This window comes from Dermacentor albipictus, chromosome 3 (genome assembly GCF_038994185.2).
Source record: "Dermacentor albipictus isolate Rhodes 1998 colony chromosome 3, USDA_Dalb.pri_finalv2, whole genome shotgun sequence".
Classification (NCBI taxonomy): Eukaryota; Metazoa; Arthropoda; class Arachnida; order Ixodida; family Ixodidae; genus Dermacentor; species Dermacentor albipictus.
Window position 1 is genome coordinate 175,692,534 of NC_091823.1, and position 24,147 is coordinate 175,716,680.

Below are 24,147 nucleotides of genomic sequence, written 5' to 3' on the forward strand. Positions count from 1 at the left end.
TTTTTCTGCTTCTATTTCTTTTCTTTCCTCCCCGCGTGCCCACTCTCACGCTCTTGTCCCCTCGTCTTGAGAATGAGGCTCACAGACGTCGGACGACAGCGCCTGTTCCCTCTTGTAATCTCTCTCTTTAAAACCAGCCGCCAGCGACAACACCCGCACGTGACGTCACTGCACTAACCCTTTAAAACTAACACGCCGAGGATGACGAGGCCGCCTTTGACGAAGATAGGTCCACCTATCGAAACGTTGGCCAGCCTGTCTGAGGTACTTCATCCCTGTTTAAAAAAAATTTTTTACCACTTTCCTTAGCATAGTTTCACTTCACAAACCGATTATTCAACACCAAATCTGATTAAATTTCTTTTGCAGCAAAATACTTACATCGTAAATTATCCCTCCAAAAGTCACGTAGGACCGCCTCTTACCGATTGCTGCTGTTGCGTTAGGTACACCTAGTGTACCACAGGATTCCAGGCCCTTGAATTTAAGGGCCCTGACAAGGTAGTAGCGCTACTGTTGTTTATGCTTACTATATCAGCCATTCAAAGTGCGTGCTTTATGGTCATACTATGGCTCACCCTCATTGTGATTGCTTTCCCACCTGTATATTTTACATAGTTTGCAGCTACAGTTTTTATGCCCCTTAAAGCCATGTCACATCTACCACTCGGAATTCACTGCTCCATTGTCACCTAATTAACAATGACGTGGCGCTCTTCGGTCGCACTTGGCCTTTGCGTCAGAAAACATGACATTCATCATCATCAACAACGATTATGTTGATGATGATGACGGATTCAAGCAATGGATTTGTCTAATCTGATTTCTAAACATTTTTCACCTCTCTTTTATTTAGATGGAGAAACGTGGGAAGGTTCTTGTTTTAACCGATCAAATCATGACGACTCCGTACGGTGGTTATGCGTCACTATTTCAGAGGAAACATGTGCAACAACGAGAGATTGTCCCTGTAGCCATTGAAGATGTGCTAATTAATTAACAATTTTTGAAACATTACGCTATTTAACTTCTCATGCGTTTAGAAAAGATTTATCACTGTTTTTAGACAGGGCGGATTCATCTTCGAAATCGCAGTCGACTATTTCTCAACGCCCCATAGTGGGTATGAGCTACATTTAGAGGAACCAAACGAGTCAACGAAACACTGATGGCGGCCAAGTCGGGCTCGTCTTCGAGCATGCAGCATCCGAAAGCACTGGGCGCCGAGAGCACGGTAGGTCGAAAATGCGGATCGTAAAGAGCATTCAGCGCATCATAATGAACGAGCTTAAAAAAAAAGAGCATTGGTCACACGATATCAGGCATGCACAGGAATTGTTCGCAACACCCGCTTCTGCCGCTTGCTGCTGCATTTTCCATCTTCGAATTCCTTGTGGCGCCGTGTGCGTTACTGAAGGTCATATATGCGGACGCTATAGTATGTGTATAAGTGCTACAAATTCAGCCATTTATTGTGACTTTCGTTCCCATTCCCTTTAAGTCTTTGCCTAGGCGTACATACACATAGCAGACATTGCCAGCATTGAAAGGAATGCGCCTCCTTTTGTTTAAGCAATAGTTTGTATTGTCCGAGCCTATCAAAATCATGTACTGCCTGGAAGCTCTGCTCATAGTACATTGGCATCAATGAAGCAATAGAAATACTTATATATTGCTGTTGCATTGTACTTATGTCTCCAGCAATTGCTCTCCCAACTGCGGCCTTGTGCACAATCTCTTTCAGATCGCTAGTTTTATCGGTATATAGCACTTCAATTACGAGACAAGAAATTCCCGAATTATTTTCCATGAATAAAATTCACCCAGTGCGCAAACGTTGCAATAGCACGATAGCATAACACAACTACACGGCTTGCATTTGGAGCTAATTATATTTACAACCGCTAGAGAAGTGGTCAGCTATTGACAGAAACAAATAAAACGTGTTGCACATTTGGAAAGTTAACATTTCGTTAGAGTTACCTGTCTGGTTAAGTTTATTTAGTAAATCGGTAGCAAATTCTTGAAGCTGTAGAGCTGCTTTGGGGATGTGGCGCGTTAGCGCTAGAGGTAATTTCTAGCACTGGCTCTCTTTGCCCGACGGGTGGGCCTGTCCAGACTCAAATTAAGAAAACGCTATTTGATAAAAGACAAATTTATTCTGTACACTAGTAAGAGGATGAAAAAGGGTAAAAAAATGTAAAAGCTAGTTCTCCTTGGCAAGTGACACAGCCCATGTGAAATGATTACTTAGGTTGTTCTAGCAATGCAGCGCTAGGATTTACGCATGCTTGACATCCACGAGACACCATGTTTTGCCATATTTTATACAAATACGCTCTTAGGCCAAAAGCGTGGCAGTTTGGGCGTGTTCGTATGTCCTGACTATGTTAGGCTTATAGCGCAGCCTTTTTGCTCTTTCTGAGCTGTGCTACAAGCCTAAAAAAGTAGCGCTCACTCTGTTCTCCGTTCCCTTTCTTTACGCCTTCCACCTTCCTTTTTACTCCTAAAGTCTAAAAAAGTCGTCCTCTGAGGCACTTATTGATGAAATATGTCACACGTGACAATGAAATGATTTATTTAGCAAGCAATAAATGAAAGACCAGGAAGTATTCAGCTAACACCAAAAGAAGAATCTAAAATCAGCCTTACAGTAACAATAAAATTCGTTTACAACGTCATTATTGTCAAGAAATAAACCTCTATATCAGGTTTCCACAAAACTACTGAATATTCAAACTCTGCCCACTTGTTTTACTAAGCAAAGCTGCGAGTGTGTACCGTGACACCTTTTACCGGCAGTATCTACCTGGAGAAAGCCAACTAGCAGATTTTGTTTGAGCTTTATGTGTACGTAGGGGCTATTTTCAGCGATAAGAAATAGCAAAATGTTTCATGTGGGGTGCTAATGTGTTGCCTACATTTAAGGGCCATGTTATGCATTTCCAGGTGATGCAATGAAATTGGATGAAAACGTCGATTTAGAGGATAACATGGGCCATCCATATTCAACACTGGCGACTTGATTAATTCCACTTTATTCTAAAGCATTTGCGCTATTTAAGCAATATTAAGTAGTTTTTGCCTGCCGCGCAAGAATTAATATGTGATCACGGAACAATACATCGCGTATGAGTAGCATATTACTCGTAGGTCATAAAAATGCCTTATAAATTCAACATGCCAACACTGATTTTGAGAGTTTTCGCACGCGTCGTAACGTGCTCGCGCAGTTCGCAAACCCTTGGAGGCTTTATTCGCTTTGCAGTATGTTTTTCTAACTACCTTACCGTACATATCGCTATATTACATTCGCACACAAGTGCACATCTTGCGCTTTCCAATACATCTCTTTTAATAGTGATTTGAAAATTCACCGGCGATGATGATACTCCCTAATGCAAAAGTTGAGCGCCACTCCACTAGTGTTTTCAATTTGCGATATATTGGCGGCCGCAGACAATAGGTGTCGTGCGGCACGTTGCAAACGGAGCGAAGTGCGGCGCGACTGCTTCTCTAATCGAGAGATCGCGAGAGGCAGCACGTGGGTGAAGCGTGGAGGTGATTCACAGCAGCCACCGCAGACAGACCTCCGCTCATAAATCGCTTTATTTTCATACTTGGTATCACTGGAGGTGCTCGCCGCAGTCATCGGAGAACGCACTACGGCGCTAAAACCCCTCAATCTCCCAAAGTAGCGCCATTCACTTCCCTCCTCCTCCGCTCGGCGCGGCCTCGACGGTGGCGCCGCCGGTGGTGGGCCTGCCGTAGCAGACGACGGCTAACGCGCTACGGGAGGAAATCCGCGGGAAAGTTTGTTCCAGTCCTGCGGAGCAGTTTTTTCAAACTAGATCTTGCTTTGTCAGTCGGTAACTGGCCTTAAGAATGTCGTGTCGGATTTGCGGAAGAAATAGAGAAAAGCACCATTATTCAAGACGTATTTAAGGCGTAAAGCGCGCGCACGTTGAAAGTTCGTGTTGCTGAAACACGACACAAGCACGCGGTGTGCTCAGACACGCGTGTAATTACCAGAGTTTCAGGTTTTGACAGCGTGAAAGTATGTGCACGTGGTTTCATAGGTTAATTTACGTACCTGCAGGATGCTTTTGTTCGGCCGGCGCGTGAGAGATTCCGACTGTCTGCGGTCAGCAATGCCTGGCAGCAGGGCCGTTTCTGTTCCGCGCCTTTTACAGATTTACGTAGCTCATGCACAGGTTGTGGTGGCCATGAGCAACGTTTTCACACATAGGTGGTATAGATAATTTGAACAACGTACCAGCATATGAAATCGTTATTTTTATATTACAGTGCAAATGGTTAGAATTTGATAGAAAAAAAAGAAGCAACTTGATGGGACAACTGGAAAGAGGTTCAGAAAATAATTATCCCCCTCCCCTCATTGGCACCACCAACACTTTTGTTGAAGTGCTAATTTTATCTCTGTATACTACGTGCGTCTGTGTTCTTTTGCGTTGTAAGTTTTCACAAGGAAGCAGTGTTGCGTTAACTGGAACAGTCAAGGCACACAAGACAGAAAAAAAGTTGATTCTTGGGTTTTACATCCCAACACCACGATCTCATAAGGCACGCCATAATGGGGGCTCCGGATTAAATTTTTTCCAGCTGGGGTTCTTTAACGCGCCCCCAATGCACTGGACAGGGGCCCGTTTTAACACGGGCGTCAAAAGAGGAGGTTGGAGGAGCCGTGGCCCTTACTTCACAAACCCGCGCGTTCTTTGCCACTTGCTCCAAGTCAGCTGCCCGATCTTGTGAATCCACACTTTTCTTCGTTTTGCGTTGCGCCCGGCGGATGGTAAAGCAAAAAGCTTTTTGCCGTCACTGGGTCTGTTGTGGCAACCGTAGGCGCAGCAGCACGGCATCGCAATTAAGCACTCGGCCCTAACACATTGTATAAAACTACCGCGCTCCTTCAAACCGCCTGCCGTATTTTCGTCGCGCAGGCCCAAGAATGGGGGTCGCAGCGCGCTGGAAAGAAAACATATACAAAAGCGCGGCGCCTGCTCTGAGCCGGAAAGAAAAAAATATACAAAAGCGCGGGGCCTGCTTTCACGTGACACAGATTGGCCAATGGGGGAGCGGAGGAGGCCGCGGCGACAGGAGAAGTGGAGGAGGAAGCGCCTGGGTGAGCGGGTGGCGGAAAGATCTAAGAATGGCGCTACTTTTGGAAAATTGAGGGGCTTTATACGGCGCGCTACTCTGGCGCCATCTCGTAGCGGTCGTCGCTGCAGAGCCTGTCTTGTGTGGGTCTACGCTTTTCATGTTTTCGCCACTTCCCGCGCTTCCCCGACTGCCGCCTCCCGCTCCCTTCCGTATCGCCGTCTTTCATTCCTCACTGCCACTGTTAGTTCGCTATTTCATCCTACACTGTGCTGAAACGGGAGCCTAAGAACTGCGTTCTAGAATGTTGAATAACACAATGGGTGCCACTGGTAAAAAAAATGGTAATAAAATGCTAAAATATGTATCCACTTCAAGACGTCACAGCTGATATGTAGCTTGCCGTGCTCCGAACAAACACTTAATAAATGTTTTTTTTTTTGTTATCTTGTGGAACAGTCCCGTGCATTTCGCAGCAGCACCCATGGTAAATGCGCCTTTTATGCTGGCTCGGAACTAGTCAAATTAGGCTGTGCAAGTTTTGGGGATGCTCCAATATGGAAACTTCCGTCAACGAATGACTGCAGAGATCCAGCGAAATGTCTGCCTCGTTGCTTATACCGTTCGGTTCTCCCTTGTTTTACCGCTTTTATTATTAAAGAGCATCACTACATCACCACCTCACTCCGTTGAAAATGCCGCCGGCGTGCCGGTTACAACCCCAAAAAGAGCACTTGTGGCTGCCACTACCGTTGCTTAAATGGACACTAAAGCAAATATGAGGTCAAGCTGAAGGGATAGATTAGTGCTCGAGAACGTCTAAAACGTCAATATTACTGCGAACACCGTTTTCATATTCGAGAACTTGAGGTAATTGCAGGACACTGTTGCACACACTTCCGGGACATTCAAGTACAAGCTCGATGACGAAGTCGCGCCTCATTTTAATTCTGACGCTAGTACTGAGCCACTCTAAAAAAAAAAAAAACATTATTGTATTGCACTAAAGGGCAAAATAAAATGCTAGTGCCCCAGTTCTGTTCGATTTTTATAAAAAGAACGTATTGACGTTCTCCTTGCCAACGACGCGGGCGGTTAAAAGGTTTTGTTTTCTCCATTCTGGGGCCACCCGCGTTTTCGCGTTTGTGCAGTTTTGTTATCGCGCAGCTGCACTGGTAACTAGCTGTGCTAGGTTTGCTGGCTCGCGAAATTCCCACAAACTGCAAGTTGCACAAAATGCAACGTCAATGCGATGCCTCTGATTCTCCAATGGTTCCCACCACCTGATCAAGAGCAGCTCCAGAGGCGAACCGAACGCTCTCCCTTGACTCGGTATCTCCATGGCCGTATGTTTGCTTTTTGCGCAGAAAAGCGTAGCGCCGTCTATCGGGCACCGTTTTATAGCCGGGCGGCAGTAAAGAGTGGTGATGGCGTACGGCCACGTAAGTACTCCCCCCGCTCAGTGGCGGGTGGTTTGAACTGCGCTAAAGGTATGCGGATTCTTCAGAAGCAATTTTCTCGTAAACTAACCCCTTTATTAAGAAATGCATCGCGACTTTAAGTCATGCTTGACTGGTGCCAACGAGCCCAAGACGCTCATTGCGTTTCTTTTGGTACGTTCACGATTGGCGTAATTTAAATAAAGTCAAGCATGGGCTTCAAGCTAAGATGTATTTTTGCCACGCAGGGTAAATGTTGGCACGGACAAGCGTTGCGATGTTTCTAGAATGGCAGTTTAGCAAGCCGCGTCAACTTAGTTTTTGCATTTCATCATCATTATCATCATTATCATCATCATCATCTTCTTCTTCTTCTTCTTCTCCTCCTTCATCCTGGCTACGCCCAATGCAGGGCAAAGGTCTCTCCCATATTTCTCCAACTATCCCGGTCATGTACTAATTGTGCCCATGTCGTCCCTGCAAACTTCCTTATCTCATCCACCCACCAAACTTTCTGCCGCCCCCTGCTACGCCTCCTTTCCCTTGGAATCCACTCCGTAACCCTTAATGACGATCGGTTATCTTCCCTCCTCATTACATGTCCTGCCCATGCCCATTTCTTTTTCTTGATTCCAACTAAGGTGTCATTAATTCGCGTTTGTTTCCTCACCTAATCTTCTCTTATCCCTTAACGTAACACCCATCATTTTTCTTTCCATAGCTCGTTACGTCATCCTCAATTAAAGTAGAACCCTTTTCGTAAGCCTCCAGGTTTCTACCCCGTGCGTGAGTACTGGCAAGACACAGCTGTTATACACTTTTCTCTTGAGGGATAATAGCCACCTGCTGTTCATGATCTGAGAATGCCTGCCAAGCGCACCCCAACCCATTCTTATTCTTCTGATTATTTCAGTTTCATGATCCGGATCCGCAGTCACAACTTGCCCTAAGTAGATGTATTCTCTTACCACTTCCAGAGCCTCACTACTCACTACCTATTCTAAACTGCTGTTCTCTTCAGAGACTGTTAAACATTACTTTAGTTTTCTGCATATTAATTTTTAGACCCACCCTTCTGCTTTGCCTGTCCAAGTCAGAGAGCATGCATTGCAATTGGTACCCTGAGTTATTAAGCAAGACAATATCATCAACGAATCGCAAGTTACTAAGTATTCTCCATTAACCCTTATCCCCAATTCTTACCAATCGAGGTCTCTGAATAGCTCCATAAACACGCTGTGAATAGCATTAGCGAGATCGTGTCTCCCTGCCTGACGCCTTTCTTTATTGGGATTTTGTTGCTTTCTTGATGGAGGAATACGGTGGCTGTGGAGCCGCTATAGATCCCTTTCAGTATTTTTATACACAGCTCGTCTGCACCCTGATTCTGTAATGCATCCATGACTGCCGATGTTTCGACTGAATCAAACGCTTTCTCGTAATCAATAAAAGCTGTATATGAGGGATGCTTACATTCCGCACATTCCTATATCACCTTATTGATAGTGTGAATGTGGTCAATTCTTGAGTAGCCTTTACGGAATCCTGCCTGTTCCTTTGGTTGACAGAAGTCGAAGGTGTTCCTGATTCTATTTGCGATTACCTTAGTAAATACTTTGTAGGCAACGAACAGTAAGCTGGTCGGTCTATAATTTTTCATGTCTTTGGGGTCCCGTTTGTTATGGATTAGGATTATGTTAGCCTATTTCTAAGATCCCGGTACGGTCGAGGTCATCAGGCATTGCGTATGCAGGGTTGCCAGTTTTTCTAGAACGACCTGCACACCATCCTTCAACAAAGCTGCTGTTTCCTGATCCTCCCCAGCTGCCTTCCGCCTTTTCAGCTCCGAAGGCTTTCTTTACTTCTTCCGGCGTTACTGGTTTGATTTTAAATCCCTCTAGACTATTCTCTTTTCCTCTATCGTTTCGGGTGCCAATGGTACTGTATAAATCTCTATAGAACTCCTCAGCCACTTGAACTAGCTCATCCATATTAGTAATGATATTGCCGGCTTTTTCCCTTAACGCATAAATATGATACTTCCCAATTCCTAGTTTCTTGTTCACTGCTTTTAGGCTTCCTCCGTTCCTGAGAGCATGTTCAATTCTATCCATATTACACTTCCTTATGTGAGCTGTCTTACGCTTGTTGATTAACTTCGAACGTTCTGCCAGTCCTATTCTAGCTGTAGAGCTGTCCTGTAGCTGTAGAGCTGTCCTACATTGGCGTTTCTTGATCAGATCTTTTGTTACCTGCGAAAGCTTACTGGCATCCCGTCTAACGGAGTCACCACCGACTTCTATTGCACACTCCTTAATGATCGACTCCTAGTTTTCGTCTCTGCGATACGACCCGGTAGCACAGGACGTGCCCGCTTTTTAGCAACGTATATGCTTTATTTGTCCTCGTAACTTCACTGAGGCCTATTATATCCCATTTACTGCCCTCTAATAGCACTGCTACACTCGCCTCCCTAGATAACGTTCTTGCGTTAAACGTTGCCAGGTTCATATTCCAATGGCGGCCAGTCCAGATCCAGGAATTCTTCGCACCCCGTGCTGCATCACAGGTCTGACCGCCGCCATGGTCAGTTGTTTCGCAGCTGCTTGGGACTGAGGGCCGAGGTTTGATTGTTGCATTCATATAGGAGGTTGTGGCCAAGTACAGCGCCAGCGTGGCCAATCCTGCTCTCGTGAGGAAGTGCGTTATCGGTTCGGGTCACCGGAATCTGGCCGCGTCCCAGGCTTCTTTATGCAATTTTATCAGCACGCTGATTTCCTTATCCGGTGGAAAATTGCGTGGCACCGGGATTCGAACCACGGTCCTCATGCACGCGAGGCGGATACTCTACCTCTACGCCACCGCTGCAGGCGTGTTTGCATTTAGGGTAAGCTACATTGCACGTCGGCGAGCGTAACTAAAACGATGAAGTATATGCTTTATATGTCGAATAAAAAAAGTTGCCAGTCCTGTTAGCCTACGATGAAATGGATGAATGCGAAAGGCTGCGCGCTCACGGGACATTGAGCGATGCACTAGACATCCTCATTCGAATGCGTTGTTACTGTCTATTACTTGATTTCTCCCACCAGAGGTCGTGGGCTCGAGTGCCTTGATGAACTCCATCCTAATTAATTGTTCCCTTATTAAGTTCACCTTAAATAAAACGAATGGTCGTGGGTTGGTGTCCCCCAAATAGTCGTGGGTTTGACCATCGTTAATTGTGCTATCGATTTTGGTGACAATGAATTTCGGTCACACTAAAGATTGAGGCCTCGACTACTACCAAAGAGCGGGGGTTCGAGCGCATTAATTAACCTTACTTAAAACCAAAGGTCTTGGGTTCCACTTGTACTTCTTGTCATGAGTTTGTTTTCTTTAAGTTTATCTTAAAGCATGTGCCTTCATTACCTTCGCTTTAACACCAGAGGTCGTAGGATCGACTCCCACCAATGGCAGTGGACTCGGCTCCAACCAAAGGTCGTAGGTTCGAGTCCCACCAATAGTCGGAGGGTAAACTCCTATCAAGTTTATTTCCATTGAATTCAGGCGCCGTAATGGCCGATACTCAACTTTTCGATTGCGCTGGACAGCGCATTTTTTTTTAACCATGAGCCACTTAAGCGTTTCGCCCTAAACATTTTACCGGAAATATGCTGAAGCTCGCATCTCCGTACAGGTGCTGCCTTAGTGCAATCGCGCTGGCCTCCACAGGGACATCTGCTTAAGCAGGCGTTTGATATGTTGGACGCTACGTGACCGAGCACATGAAGACTAAACCCTCCTGTGCGTAGCCGTGCGCAGCTTAGCCGTGCCTGGGGAAAAGGGGATCATAGGGGCTGAGTCGATGCATGGTGTTCGGACCTTCAGGGCTCCCGACCGAGGCAACACACCTCTTTGACTTCCACCTAACGTAGGCGGCACCTCCATCTTCCAAGTGCGTCACACTTGTAAGAAATAGGCAGTCGCCTTTGCATGTCCTCCTCCTCAAGTTTCGCCTATCTCACTGGCCATTTCACCTCTGCTGTCTTCGATCCCCTTTTCATTGCAGAATTTCCGGCCGACAAGGGTTAACCATGCGTGGACAGCCAACCTCCTGTATACCACATTTGGTTATAGCAGTGGCGTATAGCTGGCGTTCGCAGCACCTGTCCCTTCCAGGATTCGTAGCATCCTTTCATTGGGCTTCATTGTGCATTCCTGACATTGCCGCCGATGAATTCACCTGTACTTACGGCAAATTCATACCCCCCTTCCCTGATGGCCCTTAGAAACAAGCGCGCACCGTCGTTTTAAAGTTTTTTGGCAGACATATTGACAATTTCCCACGATATAATGTGATATAATGTAATATATAAATATATATATATATATATATATATATATATATATATATATATATATATATATATATATATATATATATATATATATATATATATATTGTCACGTGGTGGTGACGTTTAAGAACACAGTAGCAATACTGTGAAAGACAGAACTAACTTTTATTGGGCAAACCTGTGCCCACAAAACAGGCTACACTTATACCACTACGATAGCGGCGAACACAGTCGGCGATCGTCGAAAATCTGTTCAGGGGGTCAAGCGCGTCGGCTTTTATGCGTCAGTCGTCGAATGTTCCAGAGTAATCGCTGGGACCCGCGTGCCTTCTACAAAGTTATACACTATTCGCGTCGCGCACACATGCAATCAGATCACACAAGGTTTGGTCACAGACAGCGGTTGGAAGCATTGATAACATTCCGAAACTTCCGATACATGCAGCCACGTCCTGCGCTATGCGACAACATTTGTTAGGTGGTGACACATGTCGGCCCGGTAAAGACAAACAAGTACACATGTCAATATATATGTAAACATGAAGGTAGTGCCCAAGAACACTCCTTTATACAGATGCATCAGTCACAAGCCGGCGTCTCTAACGCGGCTCCACAAAGATATCACAGTTTTGAAGATGCATGCGCCTCAAGGAGTATTTTTTCGATGGCCGAGACGTAGCAAAACAGGATCGAGACTCTCTTAGAGCTCTTAGCAGTTGCACACGGGAAGCCGAACAGTGCCCAGACCTGGATTTATACATGAAGCTAATCTCAAAGGAAATCCTAGAGGCAGCGCGACATTGCCGGAAACGCAAATAATTCTTACCCGCTCAACAACAAATCTTAAAGAACTCGCGGAAAGGAATGATATTGTAGTAAAGCAAGCGGACCCAGGCGGGAGTATCATTATCTGGCCTACAGAAAGGTATAATAATGAGGCCTCCAACGAACTGAGCAACCATGCCCAATACAGAAAAGTCCACTGTAACCCAACGTCAGATGACAACAGTACTGTGCATAGCACAATAGCGGAGCTCCTGTCTAGGCAACTAATCACGCAAGCTGTATATTCATGGTGCCCAAGAACAACGAAGCCGACCGCTTTTATCTTCTTCCTAAAATACATAAGGTTTCCACCGAGGAAATATTTGCAGCACAAGTGCCAGGTTGGCCTATTGTGTCTAACAACATCATACCTACCGAGCCACTATCTAAATTCCTATATCACCACCTGGCAAACATCCCAATCACCCTCCCATCGTTTATTCAAGTCGCACTGCACTTCCTTTGAATTATCGAAGGCATCAACACCAACCGAATTTTATCAACAGCGCTTTTCTAGTCGCATTGGATGTTTCTGCCCTTTATACTAACGTATCCATGAGTGAAGGAATGGAAGCTATATCGAAATCCTTGGCAATCAATTCCCAAGCGCACGCTCCTGACGTTTGTCTGTCACTCCTTAGGTTAGTTCTCATGCTCAACTATTTCGAATTCGATTCTACTCGCTACCTGCAAACTTTCGGTACTAGCATAGGAACACTTTTCACTCCCTTGTATGGGAACATAATCTTGGAACAGCTTGAAGCAGACGTGTTGAAATCCTAACCTCTAAAACCTCACTCCAATATGCCTTACATTGACGACATATTTATAATATGTGAACACGGCGCAAGCCCGTTAACCGACTTAATTAGCCATTTCAATAGCTTGCACCCGAGTGTTAAATTTACCCCTCACCGACTCTACAAGTCAAATCAACTTCCTCGACACGATAGTCTAGAGGGAAAAAGGAAAAATGAAAACGACACTGCACCGGAAGCCTATGGACCACCAGCAATATTTAACTGCTACACTCGACACCCGTGGCACTGCAAGCTATAATTTTTTTCTCGCAGAAGCGAAACGAACAAGAAGAATCTGCGGCGAAGAAAACCTTAAAGCGACGCCAGCAGAAAGAAACTATCCACAAGTTGCTCTCGATAGAACTTATGATCTCGAGTCAAGATTAGAGAGACAGTCGGCATTAGCTAAGAAACAGCCTACGCCAGAATTTGACAGACCGCCAGCCTTTATAACAAAATATTCTAATGCACTCCTAGAGATAAACGACATCCTATGAAAATACCACCCAATATTATCAAGTAATGAGCTTTTGAAAAAAGCGCTCCCGAATGTACCAAGGGTTACCTATCCCCGCAACAGAAACCTTAAAGACATGTTAGTGCACGCGAAGTCAGCCAACGTCATCCCCCTTAATAAAAGGATGTTGGCTCCCCAGGTGCACAACCTGCAAGCACATTCAATGGGACATCAAACTTAAGAGCACCGCCAATAGTTACAGACACGAAGTGAAAGCTAGCTTTACTTGCACAAGTTGGATGTGATTTATGTGCTTGAATTTTCTGTCTGTAAGAAAAAAAATGGCTGTGGCTTAGCTAAGGTTAAGCCCAGGATGCGAAGCATACTAGCCTTTATTTTAGTTGTTGAACCACTGTTTAGCCTGGTGAACTGCTGTTGCTTGGCTATATTTGGTTCGGCTAGACGAAGAAACAACTCATGCGTTACTCTGCTTCGCCTTCAAGAGTGGAACGCGACAGCGTTCCCGTCGACCCGCCAGCGACTACGCGCCCCGCATTGGACGCGGTGAGCGTCGAGCAACGCAGCGTTCGGCGCGGTAACGAAATGTGCGCCGGAGCAAGCGATGCACGCCTGAGCGGGGACCACTAGGTGGCGTCGACTAGAGCGGTCAGCTCAGGATGGGCTCCCATCTCTTTTCGTTTTTTGAGAGTTATCTTGTGCTGTGACCTGAACTTCGAGGACTTCACGAGGTTCGGCAAGCTGTGAGGACACTGCGGACATCAAACTTTCCGGTGAGCACCTCGCCAAACCTTTGTGACGGGCCAAAACGTGTGTGAAGTGTGAACGCTAACGGCGACGGTGAAGCGGCGGCCGCTGGTACGCGGAACGCGTCGGCGACGCGGCCGCGACAGATGGCGACGCTTACGCCGACTCCAGCTACGGAAGCGCCGAGAACGCCGACGACAACGTTTAATGAGGCAGCAGGCCCCGAGAAAACACCCAACGCACAACTCACCTCCTCGGACGTGGACCGGGATGAGATGGAATACCAAGAAACCGTTAATGAGGATTGCATGGTCCTCCGGAGTACCGAAGCAACTGGCGGACCCCATGGACGCCAAGACGACGACGGAGATTGGCAAACGGTTTTGACCGTGCGCCAAAAGAAGGCGCTCGCACGAGCGGGCAAAAAGGCCACTTTTTCCGAGGGTGGCTACGAATCATCGGGCCCATCGTTCAAGCCCCCGGTACAACCAGCGAATAAAAAGAAATTCAAGACAAGGCGGCGTCCACCACTGCCTAAGGATGACATTAAAGTGATCGTGCGCCCTCACCAAGGTCTCCCTATCAGGGAACTTACGGCGCCACAGATCGCAGAAGCAGTTATAAACGCCTGCCAAGGAAAAGTGAACGGAAACCAGTTCCTGCTGAGATTGAAACCAGGATCAAACATTTTTATTATCTCAACCCCTACAGAAGAGGTGGCGAATATTGCAAGAAGAATTACAGGCCTCACCTTAAATGGTCGACTGCACGCAGTGAGTGCGTACGCAGCAGTAGGCGAAGACACAAAGAAAGGAGTGATACATGGCATCGCTCCTCACACAAGCCCTGAAACCCTTCTAGCCAACCTGCGTCTTCGTACGCAAGGCGTCGACATACTAAGAGCTAGGATGTTGGGTGAAACGAAAACAGCGGTAATTACCTTCTTTGGCCCCATCGTACCGCGATACGTCTACTATATGGGAGGGGAGCTTCCCTGCTTCCCATACAAGAATACCATACAATTCTGCAAGACTTGCAAGCAAACGGGTCACAGAACGGACGTCTGCCCGAATCCCCACCTGCCGGTATGTCACAACTGCGGCACTCGGGAGCCACAACCAGACCACGACTGCAACCCTGTTTGCGCCACCTGCGGAGAAAAGCATCTCACGGGATCCAAGGAGTGTAAACGTCGTTTCAAGCTACCACCACAGCGACCGCAGCCAAAATCACCAAACCGGATGGCCGTCAAAATGCCGGGCAAGGCGATCAACTCATCGTCGCCAAAACGGAGATGGTCTGACACAGACGATACGGACGATGACGATTGGCCTCCACTGCGGACTCAAGGGGATATTCCAACGTCGCAACCCCAAATTCGAAAATCAAGATCACAAGAACGACAGAAGAATCCAGACAAAGGGCTATCTGACCACTCCGCCTCCAGACACCACCGAATCTCCTCTAGATCCCCTACCCCATCCAGGACTTCAGTGGCAACGGGAGACTCGACCCAGCATAAGGTGAGCTGGGCGGGGATGGCACAAAAAGGGGCTCCAATAACCGCCAACCCTGAGTACCAAAGAATCGTTTCTGAAAATCGTCAGCTTAAAAAAACAGTAGAAGAACTTAAAATAGAGATGGCAACGCTGAAGGCACAATTTCAGAATACCAAAATTGGGCAAGCTAAACCAGCACAAGGGGATAAACCTGCCGCCCAACAGACAACAATTAGCAACATTGAAAGAATGATGAATCAGGTAGTAGAGCAAATTCAGGCTCTGCAAACGTTTCAACAGCAGTTATTTGCTGAGGTGCAGAACCACAAAGTTTATGTAGACGAACAAATGTCTAAACTGCAGCAAACATCACGCAAAAGAGCCAGCAGTCACCCCGGAACACCGACGGCGAGAAAGGTAAAAAACGGGGCTGTTTCCGATTCGACGGATACCGAAATCGTACCTAACCATGGCCAGTAAAACAACCCGAACCACGGACACCGCTGAGATATGGCAATGGAACTGCCGCTCTTTTCAGAAAAGAGCGGCAGCGCTACAAGCTTATTTAGACGCCGCCATTATTCAACCGGACGTCATCTGTCTTCAGGAAGTTGGAAAGGGAGTAGTTAAGCTTAGAGACTACTACACCTTTCAAAATCCCATGTATCCTAGAGTGGCGACGCTGGTGCGCAAGAATATCGCGGCCAGTGAACACTATTATCCCCAATGCTCAACGGAGCACCAATTGATCGAATTACACACTACAAAAAGGAGTAAAACCAAAACGTTTATTGGCAACGTGTACAGCCCACCGAAAGAACGGCAGACTGCGTTTCCCGAGATGCTTGAATGGGCGCTTGGACATCTGGAAAAAAAAGACAGGTTTATTTTAGTCGGGGATTTTAATGCTCCCCACACCAATTGGGGTTATAGGACAAATACAAAAAAGGGCAGAAACCTAGTAGAAGCAGTAGACAAATATAACATGCAACTAGAGACCTTACCCCTCGCCCCCACGAGACTTGGAAATAGCGTCTGCGGAGACACGTACCCAGACCTCACCTTTACATTTAACGTAAAAGAGGGACAGTGGAGGAACCTGAATGAAAATCTGGGAAGTGACCATTATATTATTAGTTACTCCACTACGACTCCCAAATTAAGAAAGCCTTTCAGAAACGCGAAACTTAAAGACTGGACTGCATATAGACATTACCCGACCCCTCAGCATCCAATAGATTCAATAGAAGAATGGGTAGACGAAATGATGCAGGCATACCAAACTAACACAAAACACGTCGCGCTAAGCGAAAAAACACCGGTAGTGGATCCCCACCTCGTCCATATGTGGGAAGGCAGGCGAAGTCTTACTAAACGATGGAAGAGACAGCGCTTAAACAGAAAGCTCAGAGCTAGAATAGAACAACTGACAGAACAAGCAAATGAGTATGCTAGGCAACTACAAGCGAACAACTGGATACAATTTTGTGACTCGTTACGGGGAACGCTCTCATCAACTAAAACATGGGCAATTTTACGGAGCATGCTTGATCCATACAATACAAAAACACTCACTACTAGAGCATTACGCACATTGGTAGGAGAGTTTAAGGGGGATGACGCATCCTTGATCCAAACCCTGGCAGAAAGATATATCGGGACAGGAGGAGATAACATCGATAAGAGAGAGTACAAAGGCATGGATAATCCCAAGCTTGATGCACCCATAACGAAACAAGAAGTATATGCCGCCGCTCTAGCATTAAAACGTAACTCAGCCCCAGGCGAGGACGGCATCACGAATGCTATGTTAAGAAATATGAGTGATCAGCAACTGGAACGCCTAACCCGGTACTTCAATGAGAAAATCTGGGAAACGGGAGAGCTTCCTAATCAATGGAAAGAAGCGACCATCATATTAATACCTAAACCGGGGAAAGCAAGAACATTGCAGAATCTCAGGCCAGTATCGCTAACCTCCTGCTTAGGCAAACTTTTTGAAAAGGTCCTTCATATCAGGCTTACCAGCTATATTGAAGGGCACGAACTTCTCTCGCACAACATGTACGGCTTCAGACAACATCTTTCTACACAAGACATATTCGTAAGGCTACGAGATGACGTGCTGCAAAATGTACCTACAGGGGGAGAGAACATCATAGCAGCGCTTGACTTAAAAAGCGCTTTTGATACGATCTCCCATACCCTCATACTTGAAGAGCTCGAAAGAATGGGCTGTGGAATTAGGATCCACAATTACATCCGCTCTTTCCTTACTGAACGTAAAGCCACAATAGGTATGGAAAATATTCGATCTTCCAAACTCCCAATGCCTAACAGAGGCACACCACAGGGTGCCATCCTCTCACCACTTCTATTTAATGTCGCAATGAACCGCTTGGCACGACAACTAGAGAAAATTAACGACCTCAACTTCGCGTTTTACGCAGACGACATCACGTTATGGGCCTGCAAAGGCTCGTTAGGGCAAAAAGAACAAACTATCCAGGAGGCTATCGACTCGGTGTAGGACTTCGCAGAACAAAACGGTATGCAATGCGCTCCGGAAAAATCTGAGTTTATCCGGATCCACGGGCGTAACTACAGAAACAAACCGAACATCCACCTAACTATGGGTGACCAGACGTTACCAGAAAGGAATATGATCAGAATACTAGGACTATGGTTACAAAGCAACAAAAGAGCCACTCACACCATTGCGACTCTAAAATCAAGCACGAAAAGCATCGCTAGACTAATTAGCAGAATTACAAAGAAAGGTAAAGGGCTCCACGAAAACGAAACCATAACACTAGTCCAGGCTTTTATTCTTAGCAAAATAACATACGGACTACCATATCAAGAGCTAACCCCGTCGGAAATCAAAGAAATCGACCTACTAATACGTGGCGCGTATAAGGCAGCGCTTGGGCTTCCTAAGAATGCGGCAAACGAGAGGGTGCAAGCTCTAGGCATATACAACACATTTGAAGAGTTAAGAGCAGCCGTTCTCATGACACAAAGAGAACGACTATGCCTCACAAGCACAGGTAAAAACGTTCTGTCGCGTTTAGGTTACCCATTGCGACCGTAGTACTCCAGGGAACAAACGACCGCAATGCCGGATCCAATACGCGAGCGCATAGTGGTCTCCCCAATCCCACGCAACATGAACAAAACTTATCACACAGCGAGAAGACAAGCGAGAGCTAAACATCTTCAGAAAACCTTCGGCAGTAATCAAGATGTAATGTATACTGATGCAGCTAGATTTAGCAAAGGACATGTAATAGTGGCAGTTCAACCCACACGCCAGGGAACGCTTCACACATCAGCCTCGATACGTACTAGGTGCACTGCTACAGCGGAAGCAGCGGCGATTGCTCTCGCTATCGCATACAAGGAAAAGCAAAGCAGCTCAGCTTTAATAATATCCGATTCACAAGTGGCATGCAGAATGTACCTACAAGGCAACATACCACAAGTCGCCCTTAAGATCATCGGCGACACATTGAAAGAAGATCATGAAATATTATGGTGTCCTGGCCACGAGGGTATCTCGGGAAACGAACAGGCACACACTCTAGCTCGAGGCTTTACTAACCGAGCTGGAGATACGCACAACGATGAAAAAGACGATCGCCTACTGGTCCGCGATATACTGGAGCACCAGCGAAGAACCCGGCAACAGTACGCCCCACCCCACAAACTACTCAATGTAGAGGAGGCGCAGAAATATAGAAGAATACAGACGGATACCTACCCATATTTGGGTAGATACCATAAAATAAACCCAACCTTGTACACTAACTCTTGCCCGTGGTGCTGGTCATGGCCTTCATTGCCTCACGTAACATGGGAGTGCGCCAAAAGACCTCATGCCATTAATTCACCTTTGGTACTCACCTTGCTAAGGGAGCCCTGGGAGGCCATCCTCGCTCTTGCTGACCTCGAGGCCCAGAAGGGCCTCTTGGACCAAGCTGGGGGGGTCGCGATGGCCACTGGAGTCTTGGAATAGGGACCCACCCTGCACCGCTCCCTTCCACCATTTTTTTTTTGCCTCATCAATAAATGTTTATTCCTCCTCCTCCACGCCTGAGCCTTAGAAACAGCTCGTTTCTAAGGCAACACCGCATTCACTAGAGGCGCTTTTGTACGGCTTTGAAGCATCGTACTCGTGGCTCAGTGGTAGCGTCTCCGTCTCACACTCCGGAGACCCTGGTTCGATTCCCACCCAGCCCACCTTGCGAGAGTTGAGCGACGCCGCGAGCGACGGCGCGAGTTGGAGCCCCGTTTCTCCTCTGTCGGACGTCACGGTGTCACGTGGTATGGCATGGGGTCAAAGGTCATTGAAGGCGACACCGCCGCGCCTGAGGAGCTGGGTTGAGCTCTTGTAATATGCTTCGCATAATATATCGGTGAAACGGTACCATCCATGAATGTCAGAATAAAAAGACATCACGCGGACACAGCTAACAAGCTGCCCAGAGCCGTCGCCGAGCATTTAAGCCAACCAGGTGATAACGTTGATGAACTTGACCTATACATCTTACAGTCAAATTCCCGTTTTGAACGAGAAATAGAACACAGAGAATCCTAGATTATCCATAAGTTAACTACATTGCCACTAATAGGCTTAAGCGTTTCTAAGGGAGCTTTAGAATCTATTCTCTATGGCAAATTTCAAGCTACAGGCAACAACACTTAGTTTGGTTGCTGTGTGTTTTTTTCGTCATTTCTTTCCCGTCTTTCTTTTTTTTATTTATGCCGTCTCAGTAATTTTCTTAATTTTTTTCATGAGACTTGTTTTCTGCCAGTCCTTCTATTATCTCTTTCAGAGACACGCTAGCTTACGACCACCAGCGAAACAGTCGACAGAGGGTTGCTGTGCACGCCGTTGACACGGTGATTGGCACATGGCCAGGTCACTGCCTTGAACACAACGCTCCTTTATTCTGAATTCTGCGCCGTCGCCGCGAACACGCCTTCACTCTTTACCGCACCCACCCACCCTACCCCTTCTGCCCTTTTGAAGAACCCTGCCTATATAAACTGTGCCGAGGAAAGCATATGTGACCTTGAGATAGACAAGTCTAGTTTTCATAACGTTGGCTGCGGTTTTACTTTGTCCTTGTTTCGCTCGTCGTCTTGAATTTCCACCTCCCACCTTGTCCGCCTTTTCTCCGGATAAGTAACATTGATTCATTCATTCGATGCTCTATGTTTAGTCTAATCAGTGGTCTCTGTATTATGATAGCTACCTGGGCGAGTCGGTACATCCGTATTATTACTTATAGAGCGCACCAAAAACATGGACGAAGAAGAGACACGAAACACGAGCGGTCGTGTTTCGTCTCTCTTCTTCGTCCGTGTTTTATTGTGCGCTGTAAATAATAGCATATCTGCATCTGCAGATGACATATGGGGCTTTACATATTTTTCTCAAAGTGGATTCGAACCGTGAACGTCCTTGCTACATAACTGGTAATGACTTAACGTGAGCCACACTGTTTCAGAGTTTACCCGCAGTAAGAGAGCCTTTCTTACCTCGCATTAGGAAAGTGAGCGAAGAAATGGGTGTTCCACTACTAGAATACCTTCAATTGTATCCAGCAAAGCTGCTACTGCTGTGGCAATGGTACCTGGTAGAATGTTACACATCATCTATCAGTGTTACGAAGCATTCCCCAGAGACGCAAATTCGAATGCATTATCCTGAACTTCAAGCCAAGTATTCGTGTCCGAAAAACCGATGCCGGTCTGTCTTATGCAGCCATAGGTCCATCATTTTCAGAATCCGATGTTCTGCATCAACTAGCGAGCATCTTCACTGTTGTGGTCCATGTGCTGTTATCAGCAGTGAAGCAGAATATGAAATTAAAGTTACAGGTGCTTATTGCATTTACGGTGGACCATTAGAGTTCCGAAATGGTTTCGAAGAGAAGGGAAGTGCAGTCGAGAACGGCAGAAAACGAGGTGGAGAGATGAAATTTGTAAATTTGCCGGCGCAAGTTGGGATCAGTTGGCGCATGGCACAGGAAAGTGGTAATTGTAGATCACAGGGAGAGGCATTCGTCCTGAAATGAACATAAATATGAGATAGTGAGTTTTGCTTTTACAGACTGCTTAAGCGTAGTTAACGCTTTATTTTCGCTGCAATAGCGTAAATTCCTGTAATTATTAACTATTTTTGCTTCTGTGCACTATTTATGCATCTGAACAACTTATCTCTGAACAACGTATGCATCTTAACAGCCTGGACTCAAAGGAATCAGGGGTAATGTACTTGCCGATGAAGCTTAGGAACCAAAACTCACAACGCTCTCATGTTTGTCACAGCCATAGATTTGAAAACTATCCTGCGGAAAAAAAAGAACACTAAGCTGCGGCCAGCACCTTTGGGATGCTGCCACGTCCCTAACAACGGTTAGGGACATAGTCATGAACAACGACAGGACCGGATGCCGATGTCGCCTTAATTCGGTTGAGTATAGGACACACGTACGGTGCACACAAAATACTTGGATTACTAGTGATGATCCTGTGATCTGTGGTAAATGCAGCGATAGGTTGATCGGCCTCTACGTCTCGGTTGAGTGCTGGAAAGCAGAATTTGAAATCAGAAAGCACTTCCCCACTAGCCTTCAGGCAACATATCCCTCTTTAACCAGCAATGTTTCTCGGTAACAAACCGTTATTGAATGCGAAATCAGTTTTATATTTTTTCAATAAAATACCCCTGCTACATTTTATCATCCCAAAAAATTAGTAGCGCGGCCTTGTCTTGAGACGACGTTCTTGCCAATATAGCGTTTTGTACAGCACGCACCTCCAGGGGCTTACTTTCTAAGGGCACTAATGAGGCACTAGTGCTGAAATAGTGACACGCTTTATTTACCACATGTTCGCTGCCTATCTTTTATTTTCGTCCAACGTATCATTGCATGCCCTATGTATGATTACGAGAATTTTATTTAGGTGTATATTTTGCGCATTCTAGCGCCATATAACGTAAAACTATTCCAATATGTTTTTATTCCAATCTGCTCACGCCAAGTTTACGTAAACGCTGACGCAAGCCTCGGGCGGTCACCCGCAAGTTTGTTTAAACAGATCAATCAAATGCTTTCCTCGTTTATAGGATGTCACCTTTTGTTTGCTTGAAAAACGAATAACAGTGCCTACACTGAGCGGCTTGTTTTTATCTAATTGGCTGATAAAAGGCGAGGAGTACGGCTCGAGTAGAGAGGGATTCATGGGGCCGAGCTAGTGCACTGGAAATCGATAACCGCATGAAGAGGGTGGTGCGATGTCTCCGATTGGTCCGCTTTCCCTTACTCTGCTTGGGATGGCTCGTCGACATTCGCGGCGGCATGCAACTGAAGGTTAAGAATGACGCTAAAAACGATTATCAGCAAAGAAATGTTGACTCAGTGAGGTCGGACATGTGTCCAAGGCGCTCGAAAACGTTACACAGACACGCAAAAAGTAATATTGTACGCAAATAAACCCACGCTCTCCGGCAGGTGCGAGTAGTCAGTGCCTGAGTGATCAGCGGCATCCATCTTTCTTTCCTTTCAGAATGGGACAGCCTGCGCTTATTCAGAAGAACATTAAGTTTTGCTCGGCATATTAGTGCATCTTTAACGCGCACACGTCACTTTGACGGGCTGACTTCTCGTGGTTTTGTGACGTCGCGTGACAGGCAGGTGAAGTGGGTGCAACCCGAGAACATTTGACCAATAGCGCAGGTCTAATGGCGAAAAGGCGTCGGGTGAGAAATAACTATTTTTCTTTTGTTCTTTGCAGTCATGCATAATCAGTGCGTTCACATCATATCAGATGGGGAGTTACCGCGGCTTTCGTGACGTCGCGTGACAGACAGGCGAAGTGGGGGTGCTTAAAAAATGTTGCTGGCCAATAGCGGAGGGATGATTGCAGAATTGGAATAGAAAAGTTTGGAATAGCTTTACGTTATAGTGCCCCTACACTCAATATTTTAAGCCATATACAGCTTTGTGACATATATCCTTTCTAGTTGGCCACACTATCACTGCATCTTGATATTTTGGCGTCCTTTTGCCTGCCCTGGCCTTTGCGCCATAAAACTCCGTGATTCTTCATCATCAATTCACAGCCGATGTACCGTTGACAAGCCCGTACAATCGAATTTGTGCTCTTTGGCTAAATCTTCCGCTTGCTCCAATAAAAGCAGCTAATTACCAAACTAATTCCGATGAAAGCACTAGTATCTTGTGTTTCGTATTTTTGACAATTTTTGAGTCCATGTTATGAAATCAAAGTAAAATATAAGGTCCAATATCGCTAGATGTCCAGGAAACTTGAACGGAAGCTAAGCATCCTAGCAAGAGAAATTGAATGGAGAGATGCAAATATATGGAAGATGTGAAGAACAGATAATCGAAGCGTCTATATGAGCAATCGAAACAGAATAGGTGCCAAGGAAGGGTAAGCGCAATAGGGTGAGAGTAGATCACATAGAAATGGTAACACAAAAAGTTGTAAAGAAGGAGGAAATAAATTTACTGTGTGTCCCGCGAGTTGGTGGGGAAGGCCAAAGGCCCTGCCTAGGTCAAGGCCAGGAGTTCGTGGGTCCTGGCGGCATCCTCGGCCCGCTGGACGGCCCATAATTGATCCTCGAGGGCGGGGCTGAGCAGCGCGGCCTCCCAGCGTGTGCGAAGGCTGAAAGCTGTTGCTCGAGGCCACGTTCTCGATATTGTCACATATCCCTCAGCATTCTCATAATATATGCTGCAGAGTGGCTATAGATTCACATTTGTTGCATTTGTCCGTTTGATGTACATCCAGATTTATGATATGCGAGAGCGGAGGATTCAGATACGTCCTAGTTTGTAACTGTCGCCATGCGACAGACTGCTTTCT

The 24,147-nt window shown here is 46.2% G+C and overlaps 1 protein-coding gene across 1 annotated transcript in view; it reads left to right on the forward strand.

Moving 5' to 3' along the window:
• The first annotated feature begins 1,152 nt into the window (after nt 1-1,152).
• LOC135900506 (transient receptor potential cation channel subfamily M member-like 2) overlaps nt 1,153-24,147 on the forward strand; it is a 382,962-nt gene continuing 359,967 nt past the window's right edge. Inside the window, exon 1 of the mRNA XM_070536288.1 lies at nt 1,153-1,234. Within this exon, the coding sequence (XP_070392389.1) occupies nt 1,169-1,234 (66 nt within the window). The 5' untranslated portion in view covers nt 1,153-1,168. The remainder of the gene's footprint in view (nt 1,235-24,147) is intronic.